At 46.0% G+C, this 21,378-nt stretch overlaps 1 protein-coding gene across 1 annotated transcript; it reads right to left on the bottom strand.

Annotated features, from left to right (window-relative positions):
• Positions 1-8,655: 8,655 nt before the first annotated feature.
• LOC149974806 (scavenger receptor cysteine-rich type 1 protein M130-like) lies at positions 8,656-10,510 on the bottom strand. Its single transcript, XM_090210018.1, has 3 exons — positions 10,205-10,510; positions 9,472-9,777; positions 8,656-9,346 (listed from the first exon to the last, which is right to left on the bottom strand). The coding sequence occupies exons 1-3, from the start codon at positions 10,410-10,412 to the stop codon at positions 8,916-8,918; spliced, it is 945 nt and encodes a 314-aa protein (XP_090066144.1). The 5' UTR covers positions 10,413-10,510; the 3' UTR covers positions 8,656-8,915.
• Positions 10,511-21,378: the final 10,868 nt, after the last annotated feature.

The raw sequence follows: 21,378 nt of genomic DNA, 5'->3' as shown, positions 1-21,378 counted from the left end.
ATAGGTTTTATGTTTTTGAGCATCAATCTCAGGTCTGTAAATCAAGTGTGATAACTCCAGTGGGATTTTCTGATCATTGTTTAATAACAGAGGTGGTGTTCATTAACGATGTAAAACCTAAAAGCGCATACTGGCATTTTAATATAACTTTATTGAGTGATGCTCACTTCAGGAACTGTTTCAGTTTTTTTGGGAGAGGTGGAGGTCTCAAAAGGCCAGTTTTGTATCCCTTCAACAATGGTGGGATATAGGGAAAATCCAGATTCAACAATTTTGTAATCAATACACGAGGAATGTCACCAAGGATATCACCAGATCAATGAAAGCCCTAGAGATTGAAATAGTGGAACTCATGACGTTGGTTGAGACCACAGGAGATCGAGGCCATACTCAGGCCCTCAAGAGGAGAAAAGCTGCATTGGCAGACCTGCTGGGTATCAGAGCACAGAGGGCACTGGTGAGAAGTAAGTTTTAGGGAATATCTGAAATGGATGCCTCATCAACATTTTTCTTTGGTTTAGAGAAAAAGAATGGACAAAGAAAAATTATTCATTGTCTCAAATCAGCTGTTGGACAAGAGCTCACTAGCCCTAGTGAAATTAGAAAGGGGGCAGTAGAGTTCTATGCTGTGCTCTACAAGTGTGAGTACAAAGAGGACAAAACAGTGACACAGCAGTTCTTTGATGGGCTCCCAAAGGTGCCTGCAGAAGTTTAGGTTGAGCTTGAGCAACCATTGTCTTTGCAGGATTTATACACTGCATTAAAAGGCATGGAAAATGGAAGGGCACCAGGCATTGATGGGCTTCCCGTTGACTTTTTTAAGTATTTTTGGGCAATGTTGGGAGAGGATTGGTTAGAAGTAGCTAATGATAGTTTAACCGGAGGGTTACTACCAATAAGCTGCAGAAGGGCTGTCCTCACCCTACTGCCCAAAAAGGGTGACCCGAGGGAGAAGATATTGTCAAAGGCTTTGTCCAACAGGCTGAGGGAGGTGATGGGGCAAATCATACATACGGATCAGTCCTACTGTGTTCCTGGCAGGCAGATAGGGGATAACATTTCTCTGATTCGTGATTTTTTGGACGTCTCTAGGGCTATTGGGTTGGATGCTGGTCTAATTTCAATTGATCAGGAAAAGGCATTTGACTGAGTTGAACATCAATATTTATGGCACACGTTTGAGGCGTTTGGGTTCAGCTCTGGTTTTATTGCCATGATAAAGGTGATATATGGTGACATTGAAAGTGTATTGAAAGTTAACGGTGGTTTGAGTGCTCCTTTTAAAGTGTGTAGAGGTGTTTGGCAGGGATGTTCTATGTCAGGGATGTTATATGCCATTGCTATAGAGCCACTACTAAATAGCATTAGAAGTCGCATTTCAGGGGTGTGCCTTTCAGAGGATATTCCTCCTATTCGTCTTTCAGCCTATGCTGATGATGTAGTTGTGCTAGTGAAAAATCAAGCGAAGGTGGATAGCTTGAGTCTAATGGTTGATCGTTTTAGGGGAATATCCTCTGCAAAGGTAAATTGGGAAAAGAGTTGTGCTTTACAGATTGGAGAATGGTCTGGAGGGATCATGGCTTTGCCAGGGGGGCTAGAATGGTGTAAGGGAGGTTTTAAGTATCTTGGAGTGTACCTAGGAGATGAGGGGACTATGGAAAAAAATTGGAGTGGGGTGGTTGAAATGGTGGAAGGGAGGATGAGGAGATGGCGTTGGTTATTATCTCGTATGTCATATAGGGGGCGCACTATTATAGTTAACAATGTGATTGCCTCTGCACTGTGGCATCGGTTGTCAGTTTTAGAACCACCATCTGGCCTTCTGGCTAAGATACAGGCAATTATTGTGGATTTCTTTTGGGATAAATATCACTGGGTTCCACAAAGTGTTTTGTATTTGTCAAAAGAGGAGGGGGGACAAGGTCTTGTACATCTTGCTAGTAGGGCTGCTGCTTTCCGGTTTCAGTTTATTCAAAGGTTGCTTTATGGACCGGAAAATGTGGTGTGGAGAGGGGTGGCAGGTCTTATATTACAGCGGGTTGGAGGATTAGGTTTAAAGAAGGCTTTATTTCTGGTTGATAGTAGCCAGATTTCTAGGGAGGGAGTACCTCCGTTTTACAGAGGCCTTCTCAGAGTGTGGAGCATAATGAAGGTGTCCAGACGAACTTCAGCGGAGTCAGTGCATTGGCTGTTGGAGGAACCTCTTGGGGCAAGACTGGATTGTGCAACTGTAGCTGTTCCACATTTCTCCAAGATTCTGGTGAAGGGGAAAATCATCACCTTAAGACAGTTAATGGCCATGGCTGGGCCCGCCTTAATGGATGGAAGACGGGTGGCAGAACATTTGGGGATGAGGTCGGAAAGGATTGTCGGACAAATGCTGGGGAGCTGTAGGAAGGCTCTGTCAGCGGAAGAATGGGGTATGCTGGTGATATGCAATGGAGGGTTTTACATGGCATCATTGCAGTTAATGCTTTTGTATCTGTTATTAACTCAGATGTTAGAGATGGATGTCCTTTTTGTAATATAAGAGAAACCATTTTTCACTGTTTTATGGAGTGTGAGAGGATAAAACCTCTATTGGAAATGCTGGAATCTTTGTTTAAAGCTGTAGGGGAGTTTTTCAATAACACTGTGTTCATTTTGGGGTTTCAATATAGTAAACAACAGAAAAGAAAATGTAAAATGTTAAATTTTATTTTGGGACAAGCTAAGATGTCAATTTTTCTGAGTAGGAAACATAAGATAGAAAAGGGATATGGGCAGGATGTAAGATGTGTTTTTAAAGGATTAGTGAAAGCAAGAATAAAAGTAGATTTTGAGTTCTTTTCAGCTGTAAAAGATCTCCTATTATTTGAGGAGAAGTGGGCTTACGAAGGAGCGCTTTGTTTTGTAGAGGAGGGGAAATTATTTTTTGCTGCTGAAATAAGTTGAATGTATATGTTATGTATTTATTTTTGTTTAGGAATTACATTTGTTGTTTCATTTCTGAAAAGGCAGTGTGTCATTATTTATGTTAACACTTGAGTAAAATATAAAGGTTTTTATAAAAACTCAAAACTCTCTCTCTCTCTCTCTCTCTCTCTGTCTCTGTCTCTCTCTCTCTCTCTCTCTCTCTGTCTCTCTTTCTCTCTCTCTCTCTCTCTCTCTCTCTCTCTCTCTCTCTCTGTCTCTCACACATCCTACACAACACATGTACTGGAGTGGACACACATCCTACACTACACATGTACTGGAGTGGACACACATCCTACACTACACATGTACTGGAGTGGACACACATCCTACACTACACATGTACTGGAGTGGACACACCCTACACTACACATGTACTGGAGGACACAGACACACATCCTACACTACACATGTACTGCCACCAGAGTTCTGAACACACACACACACACACACACACACACACACACACACACACACACACACACACACACACACACACACACACACACACACACACACACACACACACACACAAGGATTTGCTATGAGGGTTTCAGCATGACAGTTAATCCAAGAGGGGAATCACACAGACTGATCTCAGTTAATTCATACTGTATGTTGTAGTCTGTCCAAGAGGGGAATCACACAGACTGATCTCAGTTAATTCATACTGTATGTTGTAGTCTGTCCAAGAGGGGAATCACACAGACTGATCTCAGTTAATTCATACTGTATGTTGTAGTCTGTCCAAGAGGGGAATCACACAAGATTGATCTCAGTTAATTCATACTGTATGTTGTAGTCTGTACAAGAGGGGAATCACACAGACTGATCTCAGTTAATTCATACTGTATGTTGTAGTCTGTCCAAGAGGGGAATCACACAAGACTGACAGCCTGTAATTTTATTCAAAGCATTCAGTTGATTACATGGCAGTTTAGAGAGCAACATCACAACAACAATCTACATCATAATCAATATCATAACATTTATAATCAATAACATCATTATCTCTATACTACTAACAACATTATGAAGTAATCAACAACATAATTATCTCTATACTACTAACAACATAACACTAATCTACATCATAATCAATATCATAACGTTTATAATCAATAACATCATGAGAGGTAAACAACAACAAACCCCTTTATTAAAAAATGTTTAAAAATACAAAGAATGAACAGATGATTATAATAATACCTGGACTAATAATGGAGACACTTCAAGATAAAGAATCTAAGAGACAATAAATAAGATAAAGAATCTAAGAGACACTAAATAAGACAAAGAATCTAAGAGACACTAAATAAGATAAAGAATCTAAGAGACACTAAAATAAGATAAAGATTCTAAGAGAACCTAAAAATAAGATAAAGAATCTAAGAGACACTAAATAAGATAAATAATCTAAGAGACACTAAATAAGATAAAGAATCTAAGAGACACTAAATAAGACAAAAAAATAAAGATAAGAAGCAATACTGGAACATGAAACAGACGTAATTGAGCTGCTCTCTTAAAATAATTAAAAACCGATTGTTACCAAAATCCCATGTTAACAAAACCCCCTGTTACCCAAACAATATGTTCCACCCAAACCCCATGTTCCCCAAAACCCCATGTTACCCAAAACCCCATGTTACCCAAACAATATGTTCCCCCCAAACCCCATGTTCCCCAAAACCCCATGTTACCCAAAACCCCATGTTACCCAAACAATATGTTCCCACCAAACCCCATGTTCCCCAAAACCCCATGTTACCCAAACCCCATGTTCCCCAAAACCCCATGTTACCGAAAACCCCATGTTACCCAAAACCCCATGTTACCGAAACCCCATGTTACCCCAAACCCCATGTTACCCAAAACCCCATGTTACCCAAAACCCCATGTTACCGAAACCCCATGTTACCCCAAACCCCATGTTACCCAAACCCCATGTTACCAAAACCCCATGTTCCCCCAAACCCCTTGTTACCCAAACCCCATGTTACTCCAAATCCCATTTTTCCCAAAACCACATGTTACCCAAAACCCCATGTTACCCAAACAATATGTTCCCCCAAACCCCATGTTCCCCCAAACCCCATGTTCCCCCAAAACCCCATGTTACCCCAAACCCCATGTTACCGAAACCCCATGTTACCCCAAACCCCATGTTACCCAAAACCCCATGTTACCCAAACCCCATGTTACCCAGAACCCCATGTTCCCCCAAAACCACATGTTACCCAAAACCTCATGTTACCAAAACCCCATGTCACCAAAACCCCATGTTACCAAAACCCCATGTTACCCAAACCCCCATGTTACCCAAAACCCCATGTTACCAAAACCCCATATTACCCAAACCCCATGTTACCCAAAACCCCATGTTACCAAAACCCCATGTTACCCAGAACCCCATGTTACCCAAAACCCCATGTTACCCAGAACCCCATGTTACCCAAAACCCCATGTTACCCAAACCCCATGTTACCCAAAACCCCATGTTACCCAGAACCCCATGTTACCCAAAACCCCATGTTACCCAAAACCCCATGTTACCCAGAACCCCATGTTACCCAAAACCCCATGTTACCCAGAACCCCATGTTACCCAAAACCCCATGTTACCCAAAACCCCATGTTACCCAAACCCCATGTTACCCAAACCCCATGTTACCCAAAACCCCATGTTACCAAAACCACCTGTTACCCAAATCCCCATGTTACCCAAAACCCCATGTTACCCAAACCCCATGTTACCCAAACCCCATGTTACCCAGAACCCCATGTTACCCAAAACCCCATGTTACCCAAAACCCATGTTACCAAAACCCCATTTTACCCAAACCCCATGTTACCCAAAACCCCATGTTACCCAAAACCCATGTTACCAAAACCCCATTTTACCCAAACCCCATGTTACCCAGAACCCCATGTTACCCAAACCCCATGTTACCCAAAACCCCATGTTACCCAGAACCCCATGTTTCTCTGGTGGTAAAAACCAAACTAAATGAATAATGGTGGTTGCAGTCACTCCTTTTAGATTTCTTCCAAGGTTCTAGAAAGAGAAACTAATTCTGAACTTGTTATTAAAATTAGAACCACTTCAGGTTTGTCACCACATTTTAAACACCAGTCCACTGCTGACCATCGATTTAAAACACAAAACTGATCTAAGATCAGCATGTAGGGTCAGCTTCATTCTACTCCTACTCCGTCCCCTGGGCTGCTCTCTCCTGTCCCGGTCCAGCTTCAGCTCTGGAGCTCAGAGAGACCGTCTCCATGGCATTGACATAAAGATCCATGCTGCTCACCCTGTTCACTCTCTTCTGCCTCCTGGTGGGCTAGTGAGACACAGCACCAACAGTCAGACATTTACTCTCTAGTATCTCCATTCTCTCCCCCTCACCCTCTCCCTCTAGTTTAAATGACTTGTAACATCTGAGTAAATGTCTTTACCTTGTAGTACAGGCAGGAGGTGGTGATGGATGTCAGTAGGATCAGCAGCACTACAACGTGTCTGATGATGAAGGCTGGCAGAGGAGAGGCTGCAAACAGAAACACCTTTGATGAGGGGACTGATCATCATCACATAGATCTGTGGGAAATCTGTCAATGACAAAGTTATAAGTCTGGTTCATGTTCAGTTACCTGTGATGGCGAGGGAGAGGAGTTCACTCTCAGAGGAGAAGTTATGAGAGAAAACATAATTCTCATAAACACAGATGTAGTTCCCTTGGTGGGAGTCATCTGCAGCAGGGAAGAGGAAGGCAGCAGAGTGATTGACAGCTGGCTGGGTCTGGGTTCTGTTGGAGCCGGTGAACGTGAGGAGGAAGGAGCCTCCTGGGTACTGTGGCTGAGTGGAGCAGGTGATGGTGAAGTTGTAGCCCCTGAACATCTCAGGCCCCTGGTGGCCCCTGGAGACCCCTCCCATTAAGTCAGTCAGGAAGATATCAGGCTGGACCAGGAGATCTGTAACAATAAAAGAGAACAAGAAAAACCTCTTCAACTAGTTTCCTATAGATATGACAACAACATCAGCATGTAACAGTGCCAGCCACCCTCCCTCACAGGGCAACATGAGTAGTGGGCCTACAGTCACTGAGACAACATATGTTGATATCAGGCTGAAGCAGGACATCTGGAACAAGAGGAGAGAAAAAGAAAACGTAGCTCCTCAACTACTTTCCTCATTTAGATATGACAATAACATGACATGTGACAGTGGTAGTGAGTAGAGACGTTCACTGAGATAACACTCACATACAAAAGCATTCTGGGATATTTAAGTTGTATTTGATTCCTACTTGACTGAGTGATCTATTTAGTAAAGCAGACTGACAAGTTAAACAGTCATCATGAGAGGTGCAGAGGAAGTTGTATGAATGAAGGAAATCAGTTGAATATAATTATAATATGTTGTTATTACCTGAGCAGATCACTGTGAGTTCAGGAAGGAGATCATACGTTCTGCTACACTCCCTCAGTGAAGACTCAGACCCAGAACAGGAAACTTCAATCCCTCTAGTGGTGATTCCAGGTAGTGCTGAAACAGTGGAGCCACAACCCAACTGTCTACACACTACTGCAGCTACATCCTCTTGGTTCTTGACAGCTCCCACAATCCTCCACTCTCTCTGGTAGTACGACTCCACTCCACCAGCACAGCGACTGCCTCCTCCCACCAGCCTCACATCATCAGGCTCTGAGAAAAGAAAAGAGAGAGACTGTAATCTTACTATTTTCTCACTAAAACACACCTATATTGTCTCATATTCTTCACTCCAGGTGAGAAACAATGTTGATTGAGTGACAAACTGTTTCTTACCTGAGCAGGTGAGTCCAACAGCATTACCAGGTAGGCAGGTGTTGTGTTTTCTGTCTGAGGTGTCACAGTCCAGGAGAAGGGACTCTTTGCCTTTACACTGGAACTCTTTATCCCAGGTCTGACCCTCACCTTCTCCATAGAGCCCCCCCTGTAGAGATGCAGGAGCCCCACAGCCAAGCTCCACACAGACTACCTCTGCATCCTGCCGGTCAAAGTCAGCTTCACACACTGAGGCCCAGGACTGATTGGACTTCACCTCCACTCTCCCAGAGCAGAGACCAGCTCCATCCACAAGCCGCACAGAGTCTGGAGAAAAAGAGTTGGTTGAACATTCAATCAGTTTTGTTGATGACACTGTCAAGGACTAAAAACAAATATGTTGGATAAAAGATAGTAGTTTGCTATGTTTGATACTGTAAGAGGTAGAAATGGGTTCTTAGTCACTCAGGTTAGGGTTGGGAATAATTTAGGCAGGAGACAGGAATAAGTTCACTTCACTTTATAGAAAATAAACAGCTGGACATCCATCAGGCAGCTTCACTTCAGTACCATCTGATCTACAAGGTCTGATGCTGTATGTCAGGGTCAGGCTGGGCCAAGAGTAGAAAAGGTTACTGGTTATTATGACCTCACTGGTGAGAACTCAGTGATAATAATAAATGTTATCTCTCCCATATCTTCCTCTTCCTCTCCTCCTCCCTCATTCTCTCTTTGTGACAGTGGTAGTGAGTTGAGACGTTCACTGAGGTAACACTCAAATACAAAGCATTCTGGGATATTTAAGTTGTATTTGATTCCTACTTGACTGAGTGATCTATTTAGTAAAGCAGACTGACAAGTTAAACAGTCATCATGAGAGGTGCAGAGGAAGTTGTATGAATGAAGGAAATCAGTTGAATATAATTATAATATGTTGATATTTCCTGAGCAGATCACTGTGAGTCCAGGAAGGAGATATAATACATGGACAAAAGTATGTGGAACTCAGCAGTGAGTTTTACAACAGAGGATTATTTTAATGCTCTACGTGGTTCAACACTCGGCGGTCCGTTCTGTGAGCTTGTGTTGTCTACCACTTCACGGCTGTGCCGTTGTTGCTCCGAGATTTTCCACGTTGAAATTCACTGACATCTTCAGTAAGGACAGTTTTCTGCCGATGTTTGTCTATGGAGATTACATGGCTGTGTGCTTAATTTTAGACACTTGTCAGCAACAGGTGTGACTGAAATAGCCGAATCCACTGAAGTCAACATACTGTTGGCAATATAGTGTATCTTGTTATTACCTGAGCAGATCACTGTGAGTCCAGGAAGGAGATCATAACTTCTCCAACACTCCCTCAGTGAAGACTCAGACCCAGGACATCTAACTCCAAACCCTCTAGTGGTGTTTCCAGGTAGTGCTGAAACAGTGGAGCCACAACCCATCTGTCTACACACAACTGCAGCTACATCCCTCTGGTCCCTGTCATCAGCTCCCACAATCCTCCACTCTCCCTGGTCGTACCACTCCACTCCACCAGCACAGCGACTGCCTCCTCCCACCAGCCTCACATCATCAGGCTCTGAGAAAAGAAAAGAGAGAGACAGTAATCTTACTATTTTCTCACTAAAACACACCTACATTGTCTCTCATATTCTTCACTCCAGGTGAGAAACAATGTTGATTGAGTGACAAACTGTTTCTTACCTGAGCAGGTGAGTCCAACAGCATTACCAGGTAGGCAGGTGTTGTTCTCTCTGTCTGAGGTGTCACAGTCCAGGAGAAGGGACTCATTACATTTACACTGGAACTCTTTATCCCAGGTCTGACCCTCACCTTCTCCATAGAGCCCCCCCTGTAGAGCTGCAGGAGCCCCACAGCCAACATCCCTACAGACTACCTCTGCATCCTGCCGGTCAAAGTCAGCTTCACACACTGAGGCCCAGGACTGATTGGACTTCACCTCCACTCTCCCAGAGCAGAAACCAGATCCACCCACAAGCCGCACAGACTCTGGAGAAAAAGAGTTGGTTGAACATTCAATCAGTTTTGTTGATGACACTGTCAAGGACTAAACACAATATGTTGGATAAAAGATTGTAGTTTGCTATGTTTGATACTGTAAGAGGTAGAAATGGGTTCTTAGTCACTCAGGATCGGGTTGGGAATAATGCAGGCAGGAGACAGGAATAAGTTCACTTCACTTTATAGAAAATAAACAGCTGGACATCCATCAGGCAGCTTCACTTCAGTACCATCTGAACTACAATGATCTGCCCATGAACATCTCCCATAAACCAATATGACAAACACAAATATAATGTTTAAATACATCTGACATCTCTCCCTCTATTTAAATGAAATAAAAACACATAAAACATGATACATGGTAATATTGTATAATGTATAAATAAATCTCTCAATATGACCAGTCTCTTACCTGAACAGGTCACATGATGATAATATTCACCATAACAGAAACCAGGTTCTTCTATGATGTTACACTGTCTAATAGAAGACTCATCTCCACTACAAATACTAAATAGTCTGACTCCTATTCTTCCATCTTCTATCAGAGGTCCTCTAGATACAGATACAGGATTCCCACAGTCCATCTCTCTACACACAACCTTAACATCTCTCCTCATTCCCCACCACTTAAAACATAGCCCTGACCACTCTCCTTCATAGAAGACTTCCACTGTCCCAGAACAGGAAGTGGTTCCATCCACCAGTCTGACTGAGAGTTCAGCTGTAAACAGTAGAGAGGAAAACACAGTGGTGAGGACAGATGATGACAGTGATTCTGTTATTCTAACAGCAGTAATGCTTTGTGGTTGACAAGTATTAGTAGTTCCATAAAACACTACTTGTTATTAGGTTTTAGAATGGTTTGTATGGACACATGCATTTCTCCATGTGGGATACTAAAGTTGACTAATACTGAACTGCTATAATCACTGTAGATTTATACTCTACCTACCTGGTGGACTGACACTTTGAGCCTGGAGATCTGAGGAGAACGAGAGCGACAGAGGAGAAAGAGACGGAGAGATAGATAGAAACAAAGGAGAAAGGGAAGAGAGAGACAGAGGTTAAATGAACATCAACATGACCTTTCATGATGTGATGGGGAAGACAGGCTTATCGTTGGTATGGTGCAACAACACCCATGTGTACATACACTATATATACAAAAGTATGTGGACACCCCTTCAAATGAGTGGATTCTAGTTCAGCCACTCTCCATCCTGACAGATGTAAAAAATCAAGCACTCAGCCATGCAATCTCCATAGACAAACATTTGCAGTAGTATGTACTTAATGAAGAGCTCAGTGACTTTCCCCTCTCTTCTCCCCCTCTACACTTCTCTTCTCCTCCCCTCTCTTCTCCTCTTCTCCCCCTCTCTTCTCCAGTCTATTCTCCTCTTCTCCCCCTCTCCTCTACTCTTCTCCCCTCTCAACTCCTCTTCTCCCATTCCTCTTATCCCCCTCTCCTCTTCTCCCCCTTCTAGCCCGCTCTTCCCCCACTTCTCCCCCTTTCTTCTCCTCTTCTCCTCCTCTCTTCTTCCCCCACTTCTCCCCCTTTCTTCTCCTCTTCTCCTCCTCTCTTTTTCCCCCACTTCTCCCCCTTTCTTCTCCTCTTCTCCTCCTCTCTTCTTCCCCCTCTTCTCCCCCTCTCCTCTTCTCTCCCTCTCTTCTCCTCCCCTCCCCCTCCCCCTCTTCTCTTCTCCACATCTCTTCTCCTCTTCTGACCCTTTATTCTCCCCTTCTGCTGCCCCCCCTCTTCTCCTCTTCTCCCCACTCGCCTTATCTCCCGCTCACTTCTCTTCTCCCCCTCTTCTTCTCCTCATCTCCCCCTTTCTTCTCCTCTTCTCCCCTCCCCTCTCCTCTCCATTTCATTTTGGTTTTCATCAACCTCAGACTTAAATATCAGTGTTCCAAGAACCTCCACCAGGGGATTTGTAGACTCCTCAAATGGTCCACCACCTTCTCCCAAACTGCCTTCTCATACAAACCAATAAAGACATGGAATGGTCTCACCTCAACATGGATCTAGTCCAATCAGACGTGTCTCACCTAAACATGGATCTAGTCCAATCAGACGTGTCTCACCTCAACATGGATCTAGTCTAATCAGACGTGTCTCACCTCAACATGGATCTAGTCCAATCAGACGTGTCTCACCTCAACATGGATCTAGTCCAATCAGACGTGTCTCACCTCAACATGGATCTAGTCCAATCACAAGTGTCTCACCTCAACATGGATCTAGTCCAATCAGACGTGTCTCACCTCAACATGGATCTAGTCCAATCACAAGTGTCTCACCTCAACATGGATCTAGTCCAATCAGACGTGTCTCACCTCAACATGGATCTAGTCCAATCAGACGTGTCTCACCTCAACATAGATCTAGTCCAATCAGACGTGTCTCACCTCAACATGGATCTAGTCCAATCAGACGTGTTCACACTGATATTGATCTAATAGGCAACAGTGATTTTTTTTAATGACAGAATAAACACATTACATTTCAATAGGTTGAATAACTTAGCTCTGTACACTATTCTGATTAGATACTATTTAATGCTGAGTTTGGACACAGGTTTTTATAGGAACACTAAGGCACCTGGACCACATATTGAGATGTGCCTTCAGTTAAGTAAATCAGTTGTTACATAAGGTGACAGTTGTAGGTGTCACGACTTCCGCCGAAGTCGGTCCCTGTCCTTGTTCTGGCGGTGAAGAAGGATGGCGGTCTGCGCCCGTGCATTGACTATCAAGGTATCAACCAAATCACTGTGAGGTACCTGCTGCCTCTCATAGCCAGTGTGATAGAGTCAATGCACGGGGCTTCTTCACAAAATTGGATCTCAGGAGCGTTTACAACCTGGTGAGTATCCGGGAGGGGGACGAGTGGAAGACGGCATTTAGTACCACCTCAGGGCACTATGAGTACCTCGTCATGCCGTACAGGTTGATGAATGCTCCATCAGTCTTCCAGGCCTTTGTAGACAAGATTTTCCAGGACCTGCACGGGCAGGGTGTAGTGGTGTATATCAATGACATTCTGATGTACTCCGCTACACGCGCCGAGCATGTGTCCCTGGTGTGCAGGGTGCTTGGTCGTCTGTTGGAGCATGACTTATACGTCAAGGCTGAGAAATGTCTGTTCTTCTAACAGTCTGTCTCCTTCTAGGGTACCGCATTTCCACTTCAGGGGTGGAGATGGAGAGTGACTGCATTTCCACTTCAGGGGTGGAGATGGAGAGTGACTGCATTTCAGCTGTGTGTAATTGGCTGACTCCCACCCCGGTAAAGGAAGTGCAGCGGTTTCTATGGTTTCAACTACTACCGGAAGTTTATCCAGGGCTTTGGTCAGGTAGCCAACTACTACCGGAGGTTTATCCAGGGCTTTAATCAGGTAGCCAACTACTACCGGAGGTTTATCCGGGGCTTTGGTCAGGTAGCGACTCACATTACCTCACTGCTGAAGGGGGGACCGGTGCGACTGCAGTGGACGGCTGAGGCGGACAGGGCTTTTGGTCACCTGAGGGCTCTGTTTACCTCGGCTCCCCTGCTGGCTCATCCGGATCTGGGATAGGAGCCGTGCTCCCTCAGCGCTCGGGTATGCCACTAAAGGTCCGCACCTGTGCTTTCTTTTCGAAGAAGCTCAGCCCGGCGGAGCAAAACTATGATGTGGGGGACCGGGAGCTGTTGGCTGTTGTCAAGGCTCTGAAGGCGTGGAGACATTGGCTTGAGGGGGCTAAACACCCTTTTCCCATCTGGACTGACCACCGCAATCTGGAGTACATCCGGGCAGCGAGGAGACTGAACCCTCGCCAGGCAAGGTGGAGACTGAACCCTCGCCAGGCAAGGTGGAGACTGAACCCTCGCCAGGCAAGGTGGAGACTGAACCCTCGCCAGACAAGGTGGAGACTGAACCCTCGTCAGGCAAGGTGGAGACTGAACCCTCGCCAGGCAAGGTGGAGACTGAACCCTCGCCAGGCAAGGTGGAGACTGAACCCTCGCCAGGCAAGGTGGAGACTGAACCCTCGCCAGGCAAGGTGGAGACTGAACCCTCGCTAGGCAAGGTGGAGACTGAACCCTCGCCAGGCAAGGTGGAGACTGAACCCTCGCCAGGCAAGGTGGGCCATGTTGTTTTTACCCTTTTTGTTTTCACCGTCCTACAGACCAGGTTCCCAGAACGCTAAGGCAGATGCACTGTCCTACAGACCAGGTTCCCAGAACGCTAAGGCAGACGCACTATCCTACAGACCAGGTTCCCAGAACGCTAAGGCAGATGCACTGCCCTACAGACCAGGTTCCCAGAACGCTAAGGCAGACGCACTGTCCTACAGACCAGGTTCCCAGAACGCTAAGGCAGACGCACTGTCCTACAGACCAGGTTCCCAGAACGCTAAAGCAGACGCACTGTCCTACAGACCAGGTTCCCAGAACGCTAAGGCAGATGCACTGTCTCGGATGTATAACACAGAGGAGCGGTCCATAGATCACACTCCCGAACTTCCGGCCTCTTGCTTGGTGGCACCGGTAGTGTGGGAGCTGGACGCAAGACATCGAGCGGGCGTTACGTACAGAGCCCACTCCCCTCCACCTGCCCAGAGGGACGTTACAGCCCTTACCCATTCCACAACGACCGTGGTCGCACCTTTCTGTGGACTTCCTCAAGGATCTTCCTCCCTCACGATCCTGGTCGTTGTGGATCGGTTCTCTAAGTCCTGCGGTCTCCTTCCTTTTCCCGGTCTCCCTACCGCCCTACAGACTGAGGAGGCCCTGTTTACACATGTCTTATGGGCACTATGGGGTGCCAGAGGATATAGTGTCTGATCGAGGTCCCCAGTTCACGTCAAGGGTCTGTTGGGCAATCATGGAACGTCTGGGGCCTCGGTCAGCCTTACCTCTGGTTTTCCCCTCCGCCATCGGGTTTTCACCTCCGCCACCGCAGTGAGGCCCCGGTCTGGCTCTCGACCCGAAACCTGCCCCTCCGCCTGCCCTGCCGGAAGCTGGGCCCGCGGATTGTGGGGCCATTCAAAGTCCTGAGGAGAGTGAACAAGGTTTGCTACAGGTTACATCTTCCCCCCCCGATTACCGTATTAACCCCTCGTTCCATGTGTCTCTCCTCAGGCCGGTGGTGGCTGGTCCACTCCAGGAGTCTGAGTTGCAGGTGGTTCCTCCGCCCCCTCTGGACATCGAGGGGGCTCCGGTGTATGCTTTTTGAGCCATACTGGACTCGAGGCGTCGGGCGAAAGTCCTTCAGTACCTTGTGGAGTGGGAGAGGTACGGTCCGGAGGAGAGATGGTGGAGGACGTTTTGGACCCTTCGTTGCTGCGGGAGTTCCACCGTCTCCATCCGGATCGCCCTGCACATCAAGGGGGGGTACTGTTACAACTTCCGCAGAAGTCGGTCCTGCTCCTTGTTCGGGCAGCGACGTCAACGGCCTTCTAGCCTTCGCCGATCCACTTTTCATTTTCCATTTGTTTTGTCTTTGTTTTACACGCCTGGTTCCAAATCCAAATGACATGTTCATTATTTAACCCTCTGTTTTCCCCATGGTTTTTGTGCGGGATTGTTTTATGTATGTTTGGTCTGTACAAATCTCTCTCTTACCCCCCCCCCCTCTCTCCCCTCCCTTCTCTCTTCCCTCCCCTTCTCTCTCTTTCTCTCTCCTCAACAATTCTCTCTCTCCCCTCTCCTTTTCTCTCCCTTGCCCTCCTCCCTCCTCTACCTCCTCTCTCCCCTACCCCCCTCTGTCCCACCCCGTCCTCTGCTCTCCCCACCCTTCCTCTCTCCTCCCTCTCATTCTGCTCCTCTCTCGCTCTCTCTCTCTCTCTCTCTCTCTCTCTCTCGTTCTCTCTCTTTTCTTGACATATAGTGTTGGACTTGATCTTGACTCTGCTCATAGACTTCTATCATCTACACCCCTCCCTTCTCCTACTCTAACATAACACCAATATAATATATAATACATAATATATACTCTCATTCATTTACATAGAGACAGATACAATCAATGATTGACACACTGAATATACAACAGTCAGACGCATGACACCATCACAACTTAACTGACATTAGTGCCTGTCCCCAGATGGACAGTTAGACTACAGTAAAGTACATTTACAGGTGATCACATCATTGTCCTGCTTTGAGACACATTTTTACTGTCTGCTTCCAGTTGCATGTTATTTTACTAACCCTGCAAATTATAATATATCTTATAATATCAAAACATATCTCAGTAACTGTCACAAGTGTATATCAGTGTAACAAAATCCTACCTGTGCTCCACAACAGGGTCATCAGTACCACTGCAGGTATCATATCTGTCTCTAACTGGGGCTCCACAGTCTGCTGTCATAAAGAGTGGACTGAAGGAAAATACTGCTAGGCTATATGACTTCTCTCTCATTATGTCCTTACTTCAATGATGTGAGATTAACTTCTTAGCATCTTATCTTGGATCAGTGGTTGAACACACGACAGCAAACTGATATGTTAAAAAAAACTCCACAGGGAACTGCTGGCAGAGCAGCAACTTTTCACATAGAGTGTCCTATAATATCACCTCTAACTTTCTACTGCTTGAGTTCAACTCTTATAGAATATTGGCTTAATGTTCCAGCACCTAAATATAAACAGTACCAGCACCCAAAATGAGTAGTGATGAGGTCTCATGTTAGAGCAGGAGAAGGGGGGATGTGGTGTAGAAGCTAGAGGTCTGTTACCCAAGTCAACTCAACAGGCCTGATGCTATATGTCTCCTATATGTCTCCTTCTACCAACCCAGTCTGTTAGTAAGAACTATTTATCTCTCCCTTCTCCCCTGTCTCCTTCTACCAACCCAGTCTGTTAGTAAGAACTATTTCTCTCTCCCTTCTCCCTGTCTCCTCCTCAGTCTGTCAGTGAGTAAGAACTATCTCTCTCTCCTATCTCTCTCTCTCCCTCCTCCCCTGTCTCCTCCTCAGGCTGTCAGTGAGTAAGATCTCACTCTCCTATCTCTCTCGCTCTCCCTCCTCCCTTGTCTCCTCCTCAGTCTGTCAGTGAGTAAGAACTATCTCTCTCTCCCAGCCTTGTGGTTGATTAAAGACCCCCCCACCCTCACGTTTCACCATTTGGTAGTCCGTACCACAAACCTGGGTTTGGCAGATGCCAGGAGAACGCTACCTACCCCAAAGCATAGTGCCAACTGTAAAGTTTGGTGGTGTAGGAATAATGGTCTGGGGCTGTTTTTCATGGTTCAGGCCCCTTAGTTCCAGGGAAAGGGAAATCTTAAGGCTACAGCATAACAATGACATTCTAGACTATTATGTGCTTCCAACTTTGTGGCAACAGTTTGGGGAAGGCCCTTTCCTGTTTCAGCATGACAATGCCCCTGTACACAAAGCGAGGTCCATACAGAAATAGTTTGTTGAGATCGATGTGGAAGAACTTTACTGGCCTTCACAGAGCCCTGACCTAAACCCCATTGAATACCTTTAGGGATGAATTGAAATGTCGACTGAGCCAGGCCTAATCGCCCAACCTCACTAATGCTGTTGTGGCTGAATGGAAGCAAGTCCTCGCAGCAATGTTCCATCTTCTAGTGGAAAGCCTTCCCAGAAGACTCGAGGCTGTTATAGCAGCAATGATCCAACATCTAGTGGAAAACCTTCCCAGAGGACTGGAGGCTGTTATAGCAGCAAAGGGGGGACCAACTCCATATTAATGCCCATGATTTTGGAATGAGATGTTAGATGAGCAGGTGTCCACATACTTTTGGTCATGTAGTGTACATTCCCCTTCCATGCAAATGTGTAACTCTCTTTGCAGATGAGATTAAATCTAATTACATTTATTTTTTCTTTTTTTAAATCATTAATTTCAGAGGTCAGGGGTCAAGCTGAGCCGGACCAAGAGTGGAAAAGGTTGCTGATTATGATGACATCACTGGTGAGAAGTCAGTAAAGACAAGATATTCAGTTGGATGCATGTTAGTCTGTCAGCCCTATCTCTGTTGGCATCTCACTTTCTCTCCACGCCTTCTCTCTCTCTCTCTCTCTGTTCCTCTCTCTCTCTTCCTGACAGATAGCATCAGGCCTGTTGCCTTGGTAACAGACCTCTATCATCTAAACCCCCCTTCTCCTACTCTAACATCAGGCCTGTTGCCTTGGTAACAGACCTCTATCATCTACACCCCCCTTCTCCTACTCTAACATCAGACCAATATAATATATAATATGTCAAGTATAAGTAGTTCCATAAAACACTACTTGTTATTGGGGTTTTAGAATGGTTTGTATGGACACATGACTTTCTTCATGTGGGATAATAAAGTTTACTAATATTGAACTGCTATAATCACTGTAGATTTATACTCTACCTACCTGGTGGACTGACGCTTTGACCCTGGAGATCTGAGGAGAAAGAGAGAGACAGAGGAGAAAGAGAGAGAGAGAGAGACAGAGAGATAGAGAGAAAGGGAGGAGTCAGAGGAAGAGAGAGGCAGAGGTTAAATCAACATAACATGACCTTTCATGATACGATGGGGAAGACAGTGGTATGGTGCAACAACACCCATGTGTAAACACATTCGCCATCTCTCCTCCACCCTCCTCTCTCCCCTACCCTCCTCTCTCCCCTACCCTCTTCTCTCCTCTGCAAATCTCTCTATCCCCTCCCTCCCATCATCTATACTCTACCCTTCTCTCTCCTATCCTCCACTCTCCCCTTCCCTCCTTTCTCCCCTCCCCTTCTCTCTACCCTCCCCTCTATCCCCTACCCTCCTCTCTCCTCTACCCTTCCCTCTTTTCTCCTTCTCAAATCTCTCTCCCCTACCCTCCTCTCTCCCCTACCCTCCTCTCTCACCTATCTTGCTCTATGCCCTCCTTTCCTATTGCCCCTCCCTTTCTCTCTCCCCAACACTCCTCTCTCCCTACCCTCTCTCTCTCCTCCTCCTCAAATCTCTCTCCCCACCCCTCCTCTCTTCTCATCTCTCTCTCTCTCTCTCTCATTCTCTCTCTCTTCGTGACGTATAGTGTTGAACCTGTTGATCTTGACTCAGCTCATAGACCTCTATCATCTACACCCCTCCCTTCTCCTACTCTAACATAACACCAATATAATATATAATACATAATATATACTCTCATTCATTTACATAGAGACAGATACAATCAATCATTGACACACTGAATATACAACAGTCAGATGCAGGACACCATCACAACTTAACTGACATTAGTGCCTGTCCCCAGATGGACAGTTAGACTACAGTAAAGTACATTTACAGGTGATCACATCATTGTCCTGCTTTGAGACACATTTTTACTGTCTGCTTCCAGTTGCATGTTATTTTACTAACCCTGCAAATTATAATATATCTTATAATATCAAAACATATCTCAGTAACTGTCACAAGTGTGTATCAGTATAACAGCATCCTACCTGTGCTCCACAACAGGGTCATCAGTATCAGTGCAGGTATCATATCTGCCTCTAACTGGGGCTCCACAGTCTGCTGTCAAAAAGAGTGGACTGAAGAGTGGAAAATACTGCTAGGCTATATGACTTCTCTCTCATTATGTCCTTACTTCAATGATGTGAGATTAACTTCTTAGCAACTTATCTTGGATCAGTGGTTGAACACACTACAGCAAACTGATATGTTAAAAAAACTCCACAGGAAACTGCTGACAGAGCAGCAAAGTTACACATAGTGTGTCCTATAATATCACCTCTAACTTTCTACTGCTTGAGTTCACCTCTTATAGAATATAGGCTTAATCTTCCAGCACCTAAATATAAACAGTACCAGCACCCAAAATTAGTACTGATGAGGTCTCATGTTAGAGCAGGAGAAGGGGGGATGTGGTGTAGAAGCTAGAGGTCTGTTACCCAAGTCAACTCAACAGGCCTGATGATGTATGTCAGGGTCAGGCTGGGCCAAGAGAGGAACAGGTTACTGGTCATGATGACATCACTGGTGAGAAGTCAGTGACAAAAAAGATGAAGAGGAGACGAGAGAAGAGGAGAGGAGACGAGAGAAGAGGCGAGGGGGGAGAGGAGGAGAGGAGAGGGGGGAGGAGAGGAGAGGGAGAGGGGGGAGAAGAGGAGAGTGAGAGGGGAGAAGAGGAGAGGAGAGGAGAGGAAAGGGGGGACAAGGGGAGACGCGAGAAGAGTAGAGGGGGGAGAAGAGGAGAGGGAGAGGGGAGAAGAGGAGAGGGGGGAGAAGAGGAGAGGGAGAGGGGAGAAGAGGAGAGGGGAGAGAAGAGGAGAGGGAGAGGGGAGAAGAGGAGAGGAGAGGGGGGAGAAGAGGAGAGGGAAAGGGGGGAGAAGAGGAGAGTGAGAGGGGAGAAGAGGAGAGGAGAGGAGAGGAAAGGGGGGAGAAGGGGAGACGCGAGAAGAGTAGACGGGGGAGAAGAGGAGAGGGAGAGGGGAGAAGAGGAGAGGGGGGAGAAGAGGAGAGGGAGAGGGGAGAAGAGGAGAGGGGAGAGAAGAGGAGAGGGAGATGGGAGAAGAGGAGAGGAGAGGGGGGAGAAGAGGAGAGGAGAGGAGAGGAAAGGGGGGAGAAGGGGAGACGCGAGAAGAGTAGAGGGGGGAGAAGAGGAGAGGGAGAGGGGAGAAGAGGAGAGGGGGGAGAAGAGGAGAGGGAGAGGGGAGAAGAGGAGAGGGGAGAGAAGAGGAGAGGGAGAGGGGAGAAGAGGAGAGGCGAGGGGGGAGAAGAGGAGAGGGAGAGGGGGGAGAAGAGGAGAGTGAGAGGGGAGAAGAGGAGAGGGGGGAGAAGAGGAGAGTGAGAGGGGAGAAGAGGAGAGGGGGGAGAAGAGGAGAGGGAGAGGGGAGAAGAGGAGAGGGGAGAGAAGAGGAGAGGGAGAAGGGGAGAAGAGGAGAGGAGGTACTGTTTGTCACACCGTTCCACTCAGAGGACTCTACCTTTTGTTATCAAGTGGGGTTTTCCACTATATTTAGTAAACCAGTCATTTCAGTGAAGAGAACAAGTGCACACTTTAGGAGAAAGGAGGATAATTGGGACAATGCTTCTTTCTAGTCTACAGTCCTGTGTCTGTGACACCAGATTACCACCTAGTGGCCATAAGAGGAACTGTCCTGTCAGTGTGTTTTTACTGCTGGCTCAAAACAACACTGTGACACCAGATTATCACCTAGTGGCCATAAGAGGAACTGTCCTGTCAGTGTGTTTTTACTGCTGGCTCAAAACAACACATACAGGATATGATTCATGTGTGAGTACTAAAAGCACATGAATATAGTATATTATAGTAAATTTGATATATATGTGGGTCTGATAAGTAAACAGTCTTAATGTTTGCTGTTTTATCACTCAGAAGAACAATGTGTCAGGACATACGCCAGAGATGAGAAGCAGGTACGTGGAATCAACATTTAATCAGGAACAGACAAAGACAAGAACAGCGTCAGCACACGGGTACAAAACCACAAACCACAATTAATGCTGAAGCAGGGAACAGATCGGGGAACCAGACAGATGTAGGGAAGGTAATGACAGGGGTGACTGAGTCCAGGTCCAATAATCGTTGATGCGCGTGACGGGGGGAGCAGGTGTGTGTAATGATGGTGCAGGATGGAGAG

This window comes from Oncorhynchus mykiss, chromosome 19 (genome assembly GCF_057628025.1).
Source record: "Oncorhynchus mykiss isolate SJ-2025 chromosome 19, ASM5762802v1, whole genome shotgun sequence".
NCBI classification, from domain to species: Eukaryota; Metazoa; Chordata; class Actinopteri; order Salmoniformes; family Salmonidae; genus Oncorhynchus; species Oncorhynchus mykiss.
Note: the sequence above shows the minus strand (reverse complement) of the source record. Positions and strands in the feature narration are given on the sequence as shown.

What these genes read in the sequence shown, in the direction of transcription:
- LOC149974806 (XM_090210018.1), bottom strand. Translation starts at nt 10,412, where the DNA reads ATGAGGAGAGATGTTAAGGTTGTGTGTAGAGAGATGGACTGTGGGAAT. An exon ending in TCATCATGTGACCTGTTCAG is followed by an intron (nt 9,778 to 10,204) that starts GTAAGAGACTGG and finishes CTTTTTCTCCAG; the next exon opens with AGTCTGTGCGGCTTGTGGGT. An exon ending in TGTTGGACTCACCTGCTCAG is followed by an intron (nt 9,347 to 9,471) that starts GTAAGAAACAGT and finishes TTCTTTTCTCAG; the next exon opens with AGCCTGATGATGTGAGGCTG.